This window comes from Haliotis rubra, unplaced genomic scaffold (genome assembly GCF_003918875.1).
Source record: "Haliotis rubra isolate DU_JTF1 unplaced genomic scaffold, ASM391887v1 Scf473, whole genome shotgun sequence".
NCBI lineage: Eukaryota > Metazoa > Mollusca > Gastropoda > Lepetellida > Haliotidae > Haliotis > Haliotis rubra.
In genome coordinates, this window is record NW_025767161.1 from 217,895 (window position 1) to 236,314 (window position 18,420).

The following is an 18,420-nucleotide window of genomic DNA, read 5'->3' on the forward strand; positions in this document are numbered from 1 at the left end:
ATGTAAAAACATATCTAGTTACACGTCCAAAATTACGTGAGTACATGTCAAGCATATGAACGAGGTACACATTTCGTCTACATAAATATCGCGAAGTTCAGAATATGAGAGGTTGGGTTTCTCACCTATCTGTAAATGTACATGTCTAATGGTTTCTGCGCCCCGTGTCCTGTGCCCTCGGTCTTATTCTCGGACATCAAGGGAAGTTGCCTGTCACCTCATACCGTTCACGTCTTGGTTCTCAAAACCGCGAATCACATGGCCTCGAAAATGGATAGATAGATAAATTCCTGCATGCATATATCACCCACACCACCAGATGTGGCGTGACCGAGAATTTGGATAGGATGAGATGAAAATACTTACCGATTGGTTGTTATATATTGCTTTTATCACTGACACTACTTGGAACTCCAGAAATGGAGGTCAAACAATGTGCCAATTTAGGGAAGCGAAACCCGCTTTCGAATTCGGCTTGAATGCTGTAACCACTTGGCTATCCCAGCTCTTCTTATCTGATGAAATACGAGGGACGGATGAAACCTGAGAGGCGGTCAGGTTCACTAATGGTTAAAGCGTTCGCTCGTCACGCCGAAGACCCGGGTTCGATTCCCCACACTGGCATGTGTGAAGCTCATTTGTTGTGATATTGCTTGAGTTTTTTTTCTAGAAGCGGTGTAAAACTAAACTAAACTCACTCACTCACTCCGCGTTATCTCCGTGTTATTATGGTAAGACCAGTTCTGTGCTTAAGTGGGAAGAACATCTGTCCCGATAATGAAAAGTCGGTGGTTTGATTAACCGAAGAGAAAGATGGTACTTCTTGTTACCCTGCCTGCCACTCTGTTAGATATCAATATTTACTGTGGAATGGGGGGCGGTGGGGTAGCCTAGTGGTTAAAGCGTTCGCTCGTCACGCCGAAGACCCGGGTTCGAATCCCCACATGGGTACATTGTGTGAAGCTCATTTCTGGTGTCCCCCGCCGTGATATTGCTGGAATATTGCTAAAAGCGGCGTAAAACCAAACTCACTCACTCACTCACTGTGGCATGGTGTCTCAGTGGGCGTGCACTAGTTGTCTTACCTCACCTCCATGTCTGGTGTGCCCCCGCCATGATATTGCTGGAATACAAACGACTCAAAACCATACTCACTGCGGCGAACTACGAGGATGAGATGGCGGAAACGTTCTGAGCCTCACGATGATTGAATTGGTTGCTGTTTATATTTCAGTATGATCTTCTCAGAGTTCCACATTCTTTCGTCAACCTTGTTGGGGACCGTTGTACAAAACAACTGTAGTGGTGTAAAAGGCCCAGAAAGCAGAAATGACAGCCTCATCAACACTTTGGAAAGAAATGGAAATTTGACGGTTCCAAATCTGGTGAATATGGGGTATGTCCAATGGGTTCAAAGACACATTCGTGCACTGAAACCATGGTAACAATAGACTGCGCACAACTGCATTTTCCTTGTAGGAAAATACACTCTTAATGAGGTTTCCTCGGTATTTAGCCGCCATATTCTCATGCAGCTCACAGGGGGCGGTGGGGTAGCCTGGTGGTTAAAGCGTCCGCTCGTCACGCCGAAGACCCGGGTTCAAATCCCCACATGGGCACAATCAAGCCCATTTCTGGTGTCCCCCGCTGTGATATTGCTGGAATATTGCTAAAAGCGGCGTAAAACCATACTCGCTCACTCGTTCACTCATGCAGCTCACAAAACAGACTGGGATAGTACTGGCCATTGTTGGTGGTCTTTCTGGAGGTAGTCTACCAACTGGATTCTTTTGGAATTCGTCAAAACCTAAGTCATCATATACTGAACATCACTGAAAACGCACCAGTCTGAAATTGTCCATATTTTCATCAAGATGGATTTCAGCATGACAATGATCAATGAATATAACTAACATGAAGTAGAAGGGCATGTCCAGTTGAAAAAAATGCTTTAGAAACAAATCCCTGTCCACAGTATGACTCTTTATTCCAAAATGCATCAACATGCAGCCACGCCATGAAAAAAGCGCGAATTTCATTCTGAAATCATACTGACTGACATTTAAGCAGGTGTATGAGAACCGATTCTCATTGCTTCACTAACGATTGTGAAACGAGGACAGATGCCGAGGTTAACACCTCACGAAAGAGCAAGTGCACTAGGCATGATTGGCACCAGCAGCAGGGATATTGCTCGACAACTTGGACTTGGCCACTCCACCATCGTTAGGCTTCGTAGACGACATCAGTAGACAGGCAGCACCCGTGACCTTCAATGACCTTGGCAACAACGTGTTACGACGCTCCATCAGGATCGCCATATTGACCTTGTCCACATCAGTGATTGAACACTGCCGACTGCCAGGACTGCTGCACTAGTTCAAGGTTGACGTGGGGGGTCATCAGCGCTGACTCCATGCGACGCCGTCTACACGCTACAGGGCTTCATGCTCGACGTCCATACGCTGGACCAATTCTGACTGACAGACACCGTAATGAGCGTATACAATGGGATAACAGGCATTTTCAGTAAAGGGTACAACAATGGCATGGTGTGGTAGTCACTGACGAGTCACGTCTTCATCTACGTAATGCTGACGGCCGATTACGTATTTGGCGTAGACGTGGTGAACGTTATGCTGATGAGTGTGTGGTTCAGACAGACCTTTGGGTGGTGGGAGTGTCATGGTCTGGGGTGGAATAAATTACAATCACAGGACTGCCTTCATGTCTGTCAAGGGAGAGTTAATGCCCTTTATTACCGTGAGCAGATTCTTCAGAATCACATCGTATCTGTCTTCAATCACCACCAAGATGTCCATACTTTTCAACAGGACAACGCACAGGCACACACAAGAAGACTTTCCATGCAGTATCTGGCCCAGCAACACATCCAGGTTATTCATTGGCCAGATGTATCCCCGATGGAGCACTTGTGGGACGAAATTGGTCAAAATCTTTCGCAGCGACAACAGATGCGAAACATCCGGGAACTTGAGGCTGCACTACTGCAGAAGTGGAATGCCATCCTCAAGAACTCTATTCGGACGCTTATTGACTCAATGAGGAGACGTTGAACTGCATGTGTCAATGCAAATGGCGGTCACACTCGATATTGACTTTCCGATTTGACCCCACGTGTGTTTGATCCTTTCTGACTGTGGAACATTTCAATGAATGAGCGTCTTTTCTGTGTTGTTGTTTTTGTCAGTCGTCCATCTGTTATTATCCACTCAAAAAATATCAATTCCTTACACGTGCTTTTAATAATCTGAACTTTTATAAGTGGTGCGTTTTCAATGATGTTCAGTATATATAGGAAAGCAAGGTGCTGTCCTTGGTATATTCCATGAGGGTCAACGTGTATCCATCAGAATCATCCCAAACTGGAAAGGCTAAATCAAGACCAACCCAGATGTGATATCAACTTTAAGGAATGAGACACTTTCCTCTGTCACTGCCCAGGTGGATAGAGAAGGCACGGAAGACGAGGTCGCATAAATATGATCCAAGATCAGGAAGACCATCAAGTGCAACCATTGAGGGAAAAAAAACCTGATACAATCATGGATGGTCGATTTCGTCCAGTGCAGTAAAAATATCTCATGGAAGAATTGAGATCCTACTGGGTAATGAGCTGAGCATGACGCTGAACTGAAGGTTTCGTACTCAGAGACGACCCGAGACCACTACTTCTCGTGAGCGATTTGTAACCAAGGATTAGTCTAGGGTCACTCGTTGAGCGATTTGTAACCAAGGATTAGTCTAGGGTCACTCGTTGAGCGATTTGTTACCAAGGATTAGTCTAGGGTCACTCGTTGAGCGATTTGTAACCAAGGATAAGTCTAGGGTCACTCGTTGAGCGATTTGTAACCAAGGATTAGTCTAGGGTCACTCGTTGAGCGATTTGTAACCAAGGATTAATCTAGGGTCACTCATTGAGCGATTTGTAACCAAGGATTAGTCTAGGGTCACTACTATCAACCAGACACTTTACAACAGCCAAAGCTGTCGAAACATTAAACTGACTGACGAAGGAGGTAAAGTATGTTCCATCAAATGACAACATTATCGCTTCGAGTTTGGGGGGTCCTAAAGGAGTGCTGGTGTAACTCCCTGAAGGTATGACCATTAGGGTGATCTTCCTGGGCACATGCGTAGAATATTAAGGCTAAATGTCACAGACAACTCACTAAAGGTGAGTTGTTCAACCAAGACAACGAACCTGCACTCAGGTATGTTGTCATGGATGCCTTACACAGGTGTTGTTTTGAACTGGTTGAACTGATTGATCACGCTCCCCATTTAATAGATTTGGCACAAGCAGATCTCTATCTCCTCCCAAACCTGAACAACGATACTGAAGTCAAGGTCATGCATATGGCGGTGACGCAATGTTCACATATACTCCATCAACGCAGACCAGGGGCGGTGGGGTAGCATAGTGTCTAAAGCGTTGGCTCGTCACGCCAAAGACCCGGGTTCGATTCCCCACATGGGTACAATGTGTGAAGCCCATTTCTGGTGTCCCCCGCCGCGATATGGCTGCAATATTGCTAAAAGCTGCGTAAAACCATACTCACTCACTCACTCAACGCAGACCATCATGTTTTGGCTCAAGAGTTTTTAAGCCAACCCTTTACGTAATAGTGGCCATGAGCCAGATATATGGTTAGGAAAACAAATAGACGCACTCTGACCCCAGTGACTGTGAAAGTCACCGTGACTCGTTGCTTTTCACGATGTCTTGGACTGACACTGAACAAAATCAAGTTAAAATATGTACGTATTGGGTGTAACCTGTACTGTTTATACCATACGATATAAATATACAGCGTGGAGAAACTAGGCAACTCTTGGACGCTACAAAAAGTGTCAATGTATTCTGTCACTCCGCTGACATGTGTGTCCCTGGCCCACAGTGATACTGATGACCTTCATCTACATTGCAGCGTATCAGCGTCTCCTGTACTTGCACGTATTGCATACATATACATATGCTTAAGTCGGCTCACACAGTCACTATCTGTGAGCACGTTAAGGAGCGCGTATCAACGCCGTCAAGTTGAGGTAGGTAGAGATACGTATATTGGCACGTAAGATTTGTTTCCACAACAATGAAATTCCACATATACTATTCTTTTAATTACTTTATAACACGTTCTATATTCTTCCAGGAAACTACGAGTTTTTTATATGAAGGCGGGAATTTATGGTCTTGTTTATTTCAGGAACACGACGTTTCGGAGTATATTCCTTTTTCATTGACCTGGTGAGTCTTGCCTTTATGTGTATCACTACTAAATGCCGTTCAAAGACTCTACAAGTTTTATATAGTTCCATCGTCACCAGATATCCCAGATCTACAAGTTTTATATAGTTCAACCGTCACCAGATATCCCAGATCTATATGTTCAACAAAGTTCCACCGTCACCAGATATCCCCAGATCTATATGTTCTACATAGTTCCACCGTCACCAGATATCCAAGATCTACATGTTCTATATAGTTCCACCGTCACCAGATATCCCAGATCTATATGTTCTACATAGTTCCACCGTCACCAGATATCCCAGATCTATATGTTCTACATAGTTCCACCGTCACCAGAAATCCAAGATCTATATGTTCTGCATAGTTCCACCATCCCCTGATATCCCAGATCTACATGTTCCACATAGTTCCACCGTCACCAGATATCCCAGATCTATATGTTCTTCATAGTCCCATCGTCACCAGATATCCTCAGATCTATATGTTCTTCATAGTCCCACCGTCACCAGACATCCTCAGATCTATATGTTCTACATAGTTCCACCGTCACCAGATATCCCAGATCTATATGTTCTACATAGTTCCACCGTCACCAGATATCCCAGATCGATATGTTCTATATAGTTCAACCGTCACCAGATATCCCAGATCTATATGTTCTACATAGTTCCACCATCCCCTGATATCCCAGATCTATATGTTCTACATAGTTCCACCGTCACCAGATATCCTCAGATCTATATGTTCTATATAGTTCCACCGTCACCAGATACCCCAGATCTATATGTTCTACATAGTTCCACCGTCACCAGATATCCCAGATCTATATGTTCTACATAGTTCCACCATCCCCTGATATCCCAGATCTATATGTTCTACATAGTTCACCGTGGCAAGTATTGTTTAAAGGGGTGGCTCAAAAACTCTTGAGCCAAAATATGATGGACTGCGTTGATGGAGTTCATCTCAAAATAATCCTACTAGAGACTCGTGCACTTTGGCCAAGGGTACTGACGTTCCTGCGTGCCATTGGTAGGAAAGGCTTCCTGCGGTTGCTGTTGAAGCGCAGAAATGACGTCACCACCATATGCATGACCTTGACTTCAGTATCGTTGTTCGGGTTTGGGAAGAGAGAGTGAATATGGAGTGTGATCAACGACTTCAAACTTGTGCAACGCAGTCAGGACAACATACTTGAGTTCATGTTCGTTGTCTTGATTGAGCAACTTACCTGTAGTGAGTTTTCTGTGACATTTAGCCCTAGCTTAGTTCCACCGTCCCGTGTTATCACCAAGTCTATACGATCAATATATACACAAAGAACTTAGTTAAGCACCCCCTGACATATCTCACTATTGAATGAGCCCCGATCTTAACCCTTTGGAGCATATCTGGGACATGATTGGTCGTCGTGTGCAACAAAGGGGTCCTTCTGGCCCAATTGGAAGCTACGTTTCACGAGGAATGGGGTGGACTTCCCTTCGATCAGAGGATCAGGAGGCTGACAGGGGGTATAAGGAGGAGAGGTGCTGGCTGTCATACAGTCACGTGGAGTTTACACTCGGTATTGACCTTGAATCGTGTCAGACACGCAAAATGACATTTTGAATGTTCACATTTAGCAAGAAATTCAACACTAAACATTCCAGGGCCATACTTGTACAGTCATGGTTTTGTATGAAAATCAGTGGGTTTTTTTTTTTAAATGAGCAATTATCAATATAAAATCAACATTGATTCCAATAATTTATTCGTTTTTTAGGAGTCAAGGGATCATTCGGGTCAGAAAAACTCCATCGTGGTTTTCCCATCGTCGTCACCACGAGAAGTTTTATTTCCGTGTTGAAAACCTCCCATTGCAAAGATACAGGGGGGTGCTTAATTAAGTTCTTTGTGTATAGTGCCTCTGTCATCTAATAAACCCCCAGGGTGCCTTTCCACTAACCGATTTTATGAAAGGTACACCAGTGGATACGCCGGGATATTGCTGGAATATTGCTAAAAGCAACGTAAAACTAAACTAACTCACTCACTCTACATAGTTCCACCGTCTTCTGTTACCCCCATGTTCTATACGGTTCCATCACCCCAAGAACCCTAGGTCCCCACATCCCCCACTATTGTGTCACACATCCCATCATTGTGTCAAATCCCTCACCATTGTGTCAAATCCCTCACTATTGTGTCTCATATCTGACTATTGTGTCGCACATTCCACTATTGTCACATATCCCACTATTGTCACATATCCCACTATTGTGTTACATATCCGACTATTGTGTCACATTCCCCACTATTGTGTTATTCAGATAATGACGTCCTGTGCGTGGTACCGAGATGACGATGAAACCAATCTCCGAGCCCCCCCACAAACTGGATCCACCGCAGTATCTGAACATTGAAGAGCTGTACCAGAAGACGGGTGTCCGGTATGAGAAGGTCAGTTTGGACACAACTTTTATGTGTTGTGCTATTGTAACTAATGCATGCATGCCATACCCAAGCCGAACGAGCAATAATGAATTTGATTGTTACGCCGCAGTCAACAATATTCAAGCGATGTCTCAGCGACCTCTAAATAATCGAGTATGGAATAACAAGCCAGTGAGTGATGTTATGAGCATCATCCCACTGTGTTGGGATACGTTGACACACAATCATATCTGACCAACTGGTCCAATTGAGTCGCCCTTTACGACACAGAACAGAGGGCGTCTTCCTAAACAGGTAACGCTTTGATTGTTGAATCTGGTATTAATCTGAATTTTTATCATTTGGGGAAGGATGCGAGTTACAGATAAATTCCTCTGGAGAAAGAGGTTAATGGCGAGCGGGGTTGGTTGTAAATATTACAGCCTTTTGTTCAAATGCATCAGCTTCTTCTCGACTGGCAAGTACTTAGAATTGTATTGCAGCAGCGCTGAAGAGATAGTCTTGGACTTTTACCACTTAGTTGAAATAAAACCCGGGCATTGTGTTACAAACCAAGAAACATAATCGGGCTGAACCGGGCTTCGAATCCACCTTCATAATTTTTTGCAGCTTCATGAAGTCAACCGTTCACCCGTGAAGTGTTTAAGCATTATCATGGCACGGTCCGGTTTAATATTATATGTATCCATACACACATTCTGTTCTAGATTCCAGAATCCGTGTGCGACGACAACGAGGCTGTAGAGCGAATACCGTCTGAGCGGAAGTATTTATTCCATGACTACATGGAGATGGATCGCGACACCTTGAAGGACTACGACAAGATGGTGGGTGTTCACAGTGTGTTTTTATTCTGGAAGTTGGTTAGTAAAGAGTGAGTGAGGTTAGTTTTCCACCGCTTTTAGCAACATTCGAGTAATAGCACAGCGGGGGACACCGGAAATGAACTTCACACATTGGACCCATGTGAGGAAACGAACCCGGGTCTTCAGCGTGACGAGCGGTCGCTTTAACCATTAGGCTACCCAACGGTTAGTAAAGAGGAAGGCATGCAAGCTTTGGGTAACATCTTTGGTTGATTGCTTAAGTAACGTTTTGGCGTAGTCTTTCACCGCATGCAAGCTGATACGCTTCAGCAGGGGTGGAAATACCTTTAAAATTGCTAGTGTACTCCGGTACAGTGGCACATGTAAAATCACTTGCCCTGATAATTTTTCCACTATGCCGGCCGTTTTCTTGTTGATTTTTTAAATAAACAACATAATTAATATTGGAAAGTCAACTGGACACCGGTACAGTATGATATACAAATTTGCTTGCCCGACAGAAAAAAACTCTGGACTCGGGCGTCGGGCAATGGGTTATTTCCATCCCTGCGGCTTCATAACGATGCAAGCATCTATATGGTAACAATAAACTACTGCATGCCCCGTTTCACAAAGCGGTCTTAACGTTAAGATGATCTTAACTCCCTTACTATTACGTAGACTTACAGTGTCGTATCGCCAAGATCGCTTCGTGCAAGTGGGCCCTGAAGTTGTTATCCTTTAAACTGAATTCTTTCTTTGTTTCGACAGTGTTTCTGTATCACCCTTTCCTTTGTATGGTATTGGAAAATATTACAGACAAACCGACCACTATCTTAAAGCGGTGGGGTAACCTAGTGGTTAAGGCGGTCGCTCGTCACGCCGAAGACCCGGGTTCGATTCCCTACATGGGTACAATATGTGAAGCTTATTTCTGATGTCCCGTCGTGATTTAGCTGTATTATTGCTATAAGATGCGTAAACTAAACTTTCTCACTCGAACTCCGCTATCTTAAACCTGGTAAGGGTCAAATTGATAACGAGCATCTGAGATAACCCGGGACTTGTATCTCTTGTTGTGCTGGTCAGATGGATTAAAGCTAACAGATCCAAGGTGTAATACATTTATCTGTATTTACGGCTATGTTTATATTCCACATTCGTCAAGTCACGTGCGTGCCACATATATTCGCAACTGGTCACCCATTATACAATTCATCATCAGTACTTCGGTCAAACTAAATGATATAATTCTGTCTCGATAGCGTCACCAAAGTTCACAACAACATTATCGCCAGTTTAATCAGTAAATGCGATTAACTGTGATAGCTGGTATAGGTATAGAATATACACGACAGACAGTGACAAACCTTTCTCTGGCTGTCTAATAAACTCATCGTTATTTACTCAGGACTGTGGGTTAGTTGTGCACATTGGTATATCTTGCCAAGCGAGCTGATTGCTCATGACTCTCGTTTAAATACCTGCCTGGAAACTCGTCCCCTTGTCCAACAGGGGCGATAACAATTAAGACGAACCAATCAGAGTGAGTGAGTGAGTTTAGTTTTACCCCACACTCAGCAATATTCAAGTCTGGACCAGACAATCCAGTGATCAACAGCATGAGCATCGATCTGCCCAACTGTGAACCGATAACAAGTGTCAACCAAGTCAGCGAGCCTGATCACCCGATGCCGTTAGTCGCCTCTTACGACAGGCATGGGTTACTGAAGATCAGTTCTAACCCGGACCTTCACGGGTCGAACCAATCAGAATGCGCCCCTGACCAAAAGAACTTGAGTCAAAGAATCCGTCCTTAACACTATGTTCTCCGCGTATTGTTTATGGATATAGTTTGTCACTGAATCGTATCAATATGAAAGTTAATTGTTTCACCATACCGAAATAACATCTGTGTTATATTTATAATTATATATGTTAAGGCGAATATCGTTCAGCTTGTCGACTATTTAACCCGTTTGACTCATCCGGTTTATTGCGTTTCGATGAGTTGGGCTTCCAGCTTGAAAATTGTGTCACAATTTAAATCGAATAATCTGAATCATCGCTTAGTGCAAATAAAACCAGAAGTTATTAACCGTGAAGCTATTCGTGTTCTCACGTTGACTTAAGTAACCGCTATGCCTGTTTGCACGAAGACGAAACCGAGTTGACAGAATTACCACCATTCGTCACCACTCGCACCTTTCCGTCATCTCCAAGAAAATTCGGCTTGTCCCGGAATAACACGAGTGGTTCACGAATCATATTTAATCGTGGTGTTCTGAGTTACCCTCTGAGGTGCGCCGTGTCCGTGAATTCGAATTTCAGTTTCCCGTGCGTGTGATTCTTGGTTCATCAGCTCCGTACTCGTGGGTTTGAATTAAAAGTCATCATTTTACGCTGTCGTAACTACTCGTGTCATTCCCGCAAGCCGGATGGCGTCTCGTACCCTACTCGTGGCCATGTTTACGACTGGGCCCTGTCTAAGCGCAAACGGGCACGGAGATGAAAATTGTCTAGTACTATTACCAAGGAAAGATAAGTCTGAATTTCCAAACATGGCTCCTAGAATATCCTATTTCCCGTGGGAAAAACACCAATACGGTCATTCCCGTTGTAAATATGTTTCAGTTTTTAAAGTTGCTGATCCGTTAGCTCAAAGTTTATGCTTAAATTGTGCTTTGCATAGTTTAGCGAAGTTTCAAACTTCAACGCTGCCGCCATTTTCCTGCTTCAAAATGCGTTTTACAACGCGCGATTTGATTGGTTTGCCACGATTCTTGGCAATAATGACGAGCGATAGGGGTATGAGTCTTCTTGTAGGTCACGGAAAGAGGCGAGTAGTTACGAATGCATTTTACGTTCTTCCCACACAATGTGCCACCCCGTGATGTATCTGAAATAAGGGGAGGTAGGGTAACCTTATGGTTAAAGCGTTCGCTCGTCACGCCAAAAATCTGGGTTCGATTCCCCACATGGGTACAATGTGTGAAGCCTATTTCTGGCTCCCCCGCCATGATGTTTTTTGAAATGTTGCTAAACGCAGTGTAAAACTAAATTCACTCACTCACTCTGAAATAATGGCCTATGAAGAGTTAAACCAACGGACTCTCTCAAGATAAAACATCTCAATCAGCACATTTTTTAATTTCAATCTTTGGAATGATCATTATCAGAATTAACAATCATGAGTTAAGGCCTGGTGTGAAATATTTTGTGAGTGAGTGAGTGAGTTTAGTTTTACACCGCACTCAGCAATATTCCAGCTATATGGCGGCGGTCTGTAAATAATCGAGTCTGGACCAGACAATCCAGTCATCAACAGCATGAGCATCGATCTGCGCAATTGGGAACCGATGACATGTGTCAACCAAGTCAGCGAAACTGACCACCCGATCCCGTTAGTCGCCTCTTACGACAAGATAGTCGCCTTTTTATGGCAAGCACATGGGTTGCTGAAGACCTATTCTACCCCGGATCTTCACGGGTCGAAATATTTTGTGTCAGTTGAACACACTGAAATCAGGTCTAGCATAAAGTGTTATTTCATTCGTGTTATTTCAATTTACATGACAAAATACATTGAAAAAGTAAAAATACGTTAACAAAAATATATAAGCTGGCAATATGTAGGGTAGTGGTATGTTTTTTGATATGTTCAAAATAGTTATCAAAATTGATAACACTGGACATTACCATGCAGCTGAATCAGGACTCTTTCTCTCTGTCTCTCTCCCTATCTCTCTGAGAAACGGAAAAGGCCATTTTATTTATAAAACAAATAGCATCTACGTAGCTTATATAAATTTTCATCACAAAATTCATTGAAAAGGTTAGACCTGAGATAATGTAATGTAGGTGAACGTCAAATGCCAAATAAACACAATAAGACCTCTCGTTCATCGATGAATTAAATCTCCATCTTTTTACATAAATATCCAGGACCTATTTATCAACATCTATAAATCTATTTTTGAATGACACTATCCTCAAAATAGCAATCGCGTCACATTACCCTACCTTTCCCCTGCCCGTGACATGAAGTGTTATCACACATACTCAACCCAGCTTTGGAGGTCAGATATACTGATAAAAACTGATAACCGCTTGTGTAATTTGGTGACAAGCCGAATGGCGACTCGTGCATCTCGCGTGGTATTCCCGGACAATCCGAGTAACGACTCGTGCCCCTCTGGAATGATATCTTATTGGGGTATGAACACCAGAATCGTGATCCACTCGTGTTATTCCGTTACAAGCCGCACAGCGACTCGTGTTATTCCGTTACAAGCCGTACAGCGACTCGTGCCCCTCTGTTAGAATTTGATACTAGCGTATGACTGACTGACTGAGTTTTAGTTTTACGCCGCTTTTAGCAATATTCCAGCAATATCACGGCGGGGGACACCAGAAATGACTAGCGTATGAACCTCAGAACTACTCCAAACAAGAACTCTGTTCATGTGTAACGCCAATAGTACCAGACATTACAGAATACTCGTACATAGCTGTTTTTATAAAGAATTTAAATCTGCTAATAATCAGAAGAAGAAGAATTTGTTGACAACATATTCTACCGAAAAAAAATTCAACTGGTCATGTTATATTTTCAATTGCATATTTCTAAATCTTGTTTTATTGTTTAAAACGAGAAAGAATATGTCAGGTTATTGTAAATTAACTTCTTTAAATTTCCCAGACATTCGCGTGTAGGAAGTCCAAATTTACAGGTATATAAGCGTCTAGTTTGGTTACCTAAAATAACTTTCTATAATGGTATATAATAACATTTAGAATTAGAATTTTCAGGGAATAATTGGATTTTCGATTCATGTGAAGAGGCCAAATGCTGTTGTTACAGTGACAAAGAGATCCAGAAATTATGAATTCGTGTTGTGTTGCGGTTTATTTTTCATCAAAGTTATAGTATAGCGTGACAAAGTATAACTCACGAAGATATTAATACTACAATTCCGTTTGGTTATCATTACATTTGTTTTTTATACTGTATATGTGCCTTCTGTGAATAATGATTTGTAAAATAGAATTACATATATTCTGGCTGCAATATCCCCAGTGAAATTAAATGTAAGCACAATACTAAGTGTAAAATATTACTATTAAAGATGAAATATATCTGGAAAGCCGAATAGATAGACAGAGAAAATGGGCAACAAGAAACGGCTTGAGCGGTTTTGTAATATTGCTCTCAATTAACAAATTGAATTCATGCAATACGCTTCAGTTATCTATTTTTTCTTTGAAATCTCACGATTTATATTTTTCATTCTTTTTTGAACTATTACATTTCGTCATTACATTTAATTACACGGGATTACTTTTATCAAAACACCTCAATCCCTACGCGCATTCTGATAGGTTTGTTGTATTGGTTCGTCACGTAACATTCTTCGAGAGGGGGAACGGGTCCTCTTGGGGGTTACGGAATATGGAGACTGGGGACGAATGAGGGAACACGTGCCTTAAGATTTTCAGATCCAAATGGCATTACAAACCATAAAAGTATCAAAAAGGAAAATAAGCCACACAGCCAACATTAAAAGAATTCTTGTTATCCCCCTTAACGCACTTTGCGGGGGTTATTAAAATGGACTCCGTCCGTCCGGAGCAGAACAGATAAATCTCATGGTGTACTGGTGCCTTTTGGTAGTTTCGGATTTCTGAACAAAAATATTTTTGCGTTTCCATGGCAACAAGTTTGACTTGACTGAATTTAGTGTTAGTCTATTCTGGAGCAGAACTTAGAAACGTTTCAGTGCTCGAGCTCTCCTTCCACTTTGCTATATACACGCCAAACATTTGACATAATCATAACTAGCAAACATATTCATGAAGCGCATTTTGCCATTGCAGAGGATATTGATGACTTTGTCGTCTTGATCATGTTTGTAGGTTTGTCAGCAACGCATCCATGCTGGTTGATTTCACAACGTGGGGGGCGGTGAGGTAGCCTAGTGGTTAAAGCGTTGGCTCGTCACGCCGAAGACCCGGGTTCGAATCCCCACATGGGCACAATGTGTGAAGCCCATTTCTGGTGTCCCCCGCCGTGATATTGCTGGAATATTGTTAAAAGCGGCGTAAAACCAAACTCAGTCAGTCAGTCAGTCACAACGTGGTGGGGCGGTGGGATAGCCTAGTGGTTCGTTCGTCACGGCGAAGACGCGGGTTCGATTCCCCACATGGGTACAATGTGTGAAGCCCATTTCTGGTGTCCCCCGCCGTGATATTGCTGGAACGCTGCTAAAAAGCGGCATAAAACTAAACTCACTCACTCACAACGTGGTGAAGGCTTGCATTTGGTTTTCCTTCTACACTATGTTGACACGTGAATTACTGTTCCAACTGGCGCTTAACCAGATTCACTCACTCACTCACGCAGATGAAGGTGTTCTATGATGAGCACTTGCACGAAGACCCCGAGATTCGCCTGATAGTGTCTGGGGCAGGCTTCTTCGAGGTCCGCAGCATCGATGACCGGTGGGTGCGCATCCACGTTCAGAAAGGAGATCTACTGGACCTCCCACCCGGCATATGGCATCGCTTTGTGCTGGACGATAAGGTTAGTGGGTGTGTCAGTGTTCTGGAGGGGCTTCTGATGCCACAATGCGCTGGACAAGGATGGTGTGTCAATGTAGGGAGGAGCCTCTCCTGGACAAGGAGAGTGTATGTGGAGAAGGAGGGTGTGTCTGGACAAGGAGGTTGTGTCTGGACAAGGAGGGTGTGTCTGGACAAGGAGGGTGTGTCTGGACAAGGAGGTTGTCTCTGGACAAGGAGGTATGTCTGGACAAGGAGGGTGTGTCTGGACAAGGAGGTGTGTCTGGACAAGGAGGGTGTATCTGGACAAGGAGGGTGTGTCTGGACAAGGAGGGTGTGTCTGGACAAGGAGATGTGTCTGGACAAGGAGGGTGTATCTGGAGACGGAGGGTGTGTCTGGACAAGGATGGTGTCTCTGGACAAGGAGATGTGTCTGGACAAGGAGGGTGTATCTGGACAAGGATGGTGTGTCTGGACAAGGAGATGTGTTTGGACAAGGAGGGTGTGTCTGGACAAGGATGGTGTGTCTGGACAAGGAGATGTGTTTGGACAAGGAGGGTGTATCTGGACAAGGAGGGTGTGTCTGGACAAGGAGGGTGTGTTTGGACAAGGAGATGTGTCTGGACAAGGAGGGTGTGTCTGGACAAGGGGGGTGTATCTGGACAAGGAGGATGTGCCTGGACAAGGAGGGTGTGTCTGGACAAGGAGACGTGTCTGGACAAGGAGGGTGTATCTGGACAAGGAGATGTGTCTGGACAAGGAGGGTGTGTCTGGACAAGGAGGATGTATGTGGAGAAGGAGGTGTGTCAGTGTAGGCAGGGACATCTGATGCCGCTCTGTGCTGGACAAAGAGGGTGTGTCTGGACAAGGACGTATGTCTGGACAAGGAGGGTGTGTCTGGACAAGGAGGGTGTATGTGGAGAAGGAGGGTGTATGTGGAGAAGGAGGGTGCATCTGGACAAGGAGGTGTGTCTGGACAAGGCGGGTGTATGTGGAGAAGGAGGGTGTGTCTGGACAAGGAGACGTGTCTGGACAAGGAGGGTGTATCTGGACAAGGAGGTATGTCTGGACAAGGAGGGTGTGTCTGGACAAGGAGATGTGTCTGGACAAGGAGGGTGTGTCTGGACAAGGAGGATGTATGTGGAGAATGAGGTGTGTCAGTGTAGGCAGGGGCATCTGATGCCGCTCTGTGCTGGACAAGGAGGGTGTGTCTGGACAAGGACGTATGTCTGGACAAGGAGGGTGTGTCTGGACAAGGAGGTGTGTCTGGACAAGGAGGGTGTATGTGGAGAAGGAGGGTGTATGTGGAGAAGGAGGGTGCATCTGGACAAGGAGGTGTGTCTGGAACATGACGGTGTGTCAGTGTAGGGAGGGGCATCTGATACCGCTTTGTGCTGGACTAAGAGGTGTGTCTGGACCAGCAAGTGTGTCAGTGTAGGGAGGGGCATCTGATACCGCTTTGTGCTGGACTAAGAGGTGTGTCTGGACCAAGAAGTGTGTCAGTGTAGGGAGGGGCATCTGATACCGCTTTGTGCTGGACTAAGAGGTGTGTCTGGACCAAGAAGTGTGTCAGTGTAGGGAGGGGCATCTGATACCGCTTTTGTGCTGGACTAAGAGGCGTGTCTGGCCTAGCAAGTGTGTCAGTGTAGGGAGGGGCATTTGATACCGCTTTGTGCTGGACTAAGAGGTGTGTCTGGACCAAGAAGTGTGTCAGTGTAGGGAGGGGCTTCTGCTACCGCTTTGTGCTGGACAAAGAGGTGTGTCTGGACCAGGAGGTGTGTCAGTGGAGGGAGGGGCTTTTGATACCGCTTTGTGCTGGACTAAGAGGTGTGTCTGGACCAGGAGGTGTGTCAGTGGAGGGAGGGGCTTCTGATACCGCTTTGTGCTGGACGAGGAGTTGTGTTTGGAACATAATGGTGTGTAAGAACCATGATGGTGTGTCTGGACCAGCAGGTGTGTCAGTGTAGGGAGGGGCTTCTGATACCACTTTGCGCTGGACTAAGAGGTGTATCTCGACCAGGAGGTGTGTCTGAACCATGATGGTGTGTCGGTGTAGAGGGGAGCTTCTGATACCGCTCTGTGCTGGACAAGGAGGGTGTATCTGGACACGAAGTTGTGTCTCGTCAAGGAGGGTGTGTCAATGCCGCTTTGTGCTTTGTGCTGGTCCAGGAGGGTGTGCCAGTGAGTGTTGGGGAGGGGAATCTGATATCTCTCTGCTTATTCAAACACCTCCCTCAATTTAATACCATCTTAAATACTTGTCTCTTAGACGAGGACGATATTGTATGTTAAATGACAATTTTTCCCATGTTGGTGAGCCGGCCTGTGTGTGTGCGTGGGTGCGTGCGTGCAGAGAGAGAGAGAGAGAGAGAGAGAGAGAGAGAGAGAGAGAGAGAGAGAGAGAGAGAGAGAGAGAGAGAGAGAGAGAGAGAGAGAGAGAGAGAGAGAGAGAGAGAGAGAGAGAGAGAGAGAGAGAGAGAGAGAGAGAGAGAGAGAGAGAGAGAGAGAGGTTACGTGCGCGTGTGTGCGTGTGTGTCGTATTAGTGCTGATATGTAACCTGCTGTTGTTTTTCCTCAGGACTACATTAAGATGCTTCGGCTATTCTCGGAGACACCCAGTTGGGAAGCTGAGTTCCGGACAAAGGTGGAAAACCCACCAGCACGTGATCGCTACCGAAAAGCAATGGCAGCCATTGCTTAGCAACACTTACATCAACGGCTCGTGTTTTGTCTTCCAACATCTACGACGTCAGAAATTCATGTACATTCCAACAGATTTTGAATAAACGAACAATACCGAAAGTATTTGCATGTAATGTTTACACCCTCATACAGTTTATCAACAAAATAATGCCATTTTTAGAGCACATTGAATATCCCAATGATCTAAGATCCTCCTCGCTGCTGTTGTTTGTCCATCTCTGTCGTGAAGTGTTTGTACCACAGTAATCACAAAAAAAAAAATATAAAGTCTAAAAGATAAGTGATACTTTTTCTTACGTGGAGGAGACACCTACATAGATGATTCTTTGATGGTACAATTACGTATATGATTTTAGAATTCTCAACTTTTGTTACCGTATTTTCTCGTATAATCATCAATAGTTTCGACTGTTTCATATAAACTCTGGCTAAGAATATGACTGATTATTACCTTCAACATTGATATGTTTCTAGTTATGTACTATCAGAACATTCAGTAAACTAAATCATTTAAATGTGTCGAAGATTTGTTAAATGATTAAATTTGAGATTTTTTTATATTTTAACGCTGATAATCTGACACTTGAAATGATTTTACTTAGCAGTGAAAATACTGGAAGACCAAATAACTAAAAAGGATCAACA

The 18,420-nt window shown here is 44.1% G+C and overlaps 1 protein-coding gene across 2 annotated transcripts; it reads left to right on the forward strand.

Annotated features, from left to right (window-relative positions):
* Nucleotides 1-4,973: 4,973 nt before the first annotated feature.
* On the forward strand, nt 4,974-17,874 carry LOC124290770 (1,2-dihydroxy-3-keto-5-methylthiopentene dioxygenase-like). Of its 2 annotated transcripts, XM_046727595.1 has the most exons (6): nt 5,015-5,070; nt 5,232-5,272; nt 7,585-7,714; nt 8,416-8,535; nt 14,918-15,097; nt 17,651-17,874. In XM_046727595.1, the coding sequence occupies exons 3-6, from the start codon at nt 7,613-7,615 to the stop codon at nt 17,771-17,773; spliced, it is 525 nt and encodes a 174-aa protein (XP_046583551.1). In that variant the 5' UTR covers nt 5,015-5,070; nt 5,232-5,272; nt 7,585-7,612; the 3' UTR covers nt 17,774-17,874. The 2 variants fall into 2 exon arrangements, with proteins under 2 accessions (XP_046583552.1, XP_046583551.1); XM_046727596.1 differs by lacking the exon at nt 5,232-5,272 and having other exon boundaries at nt 4,974-5,070.
* The last annotated feature ends 546 nt before the right edge of the window (nt 17,875-18,420 follow it).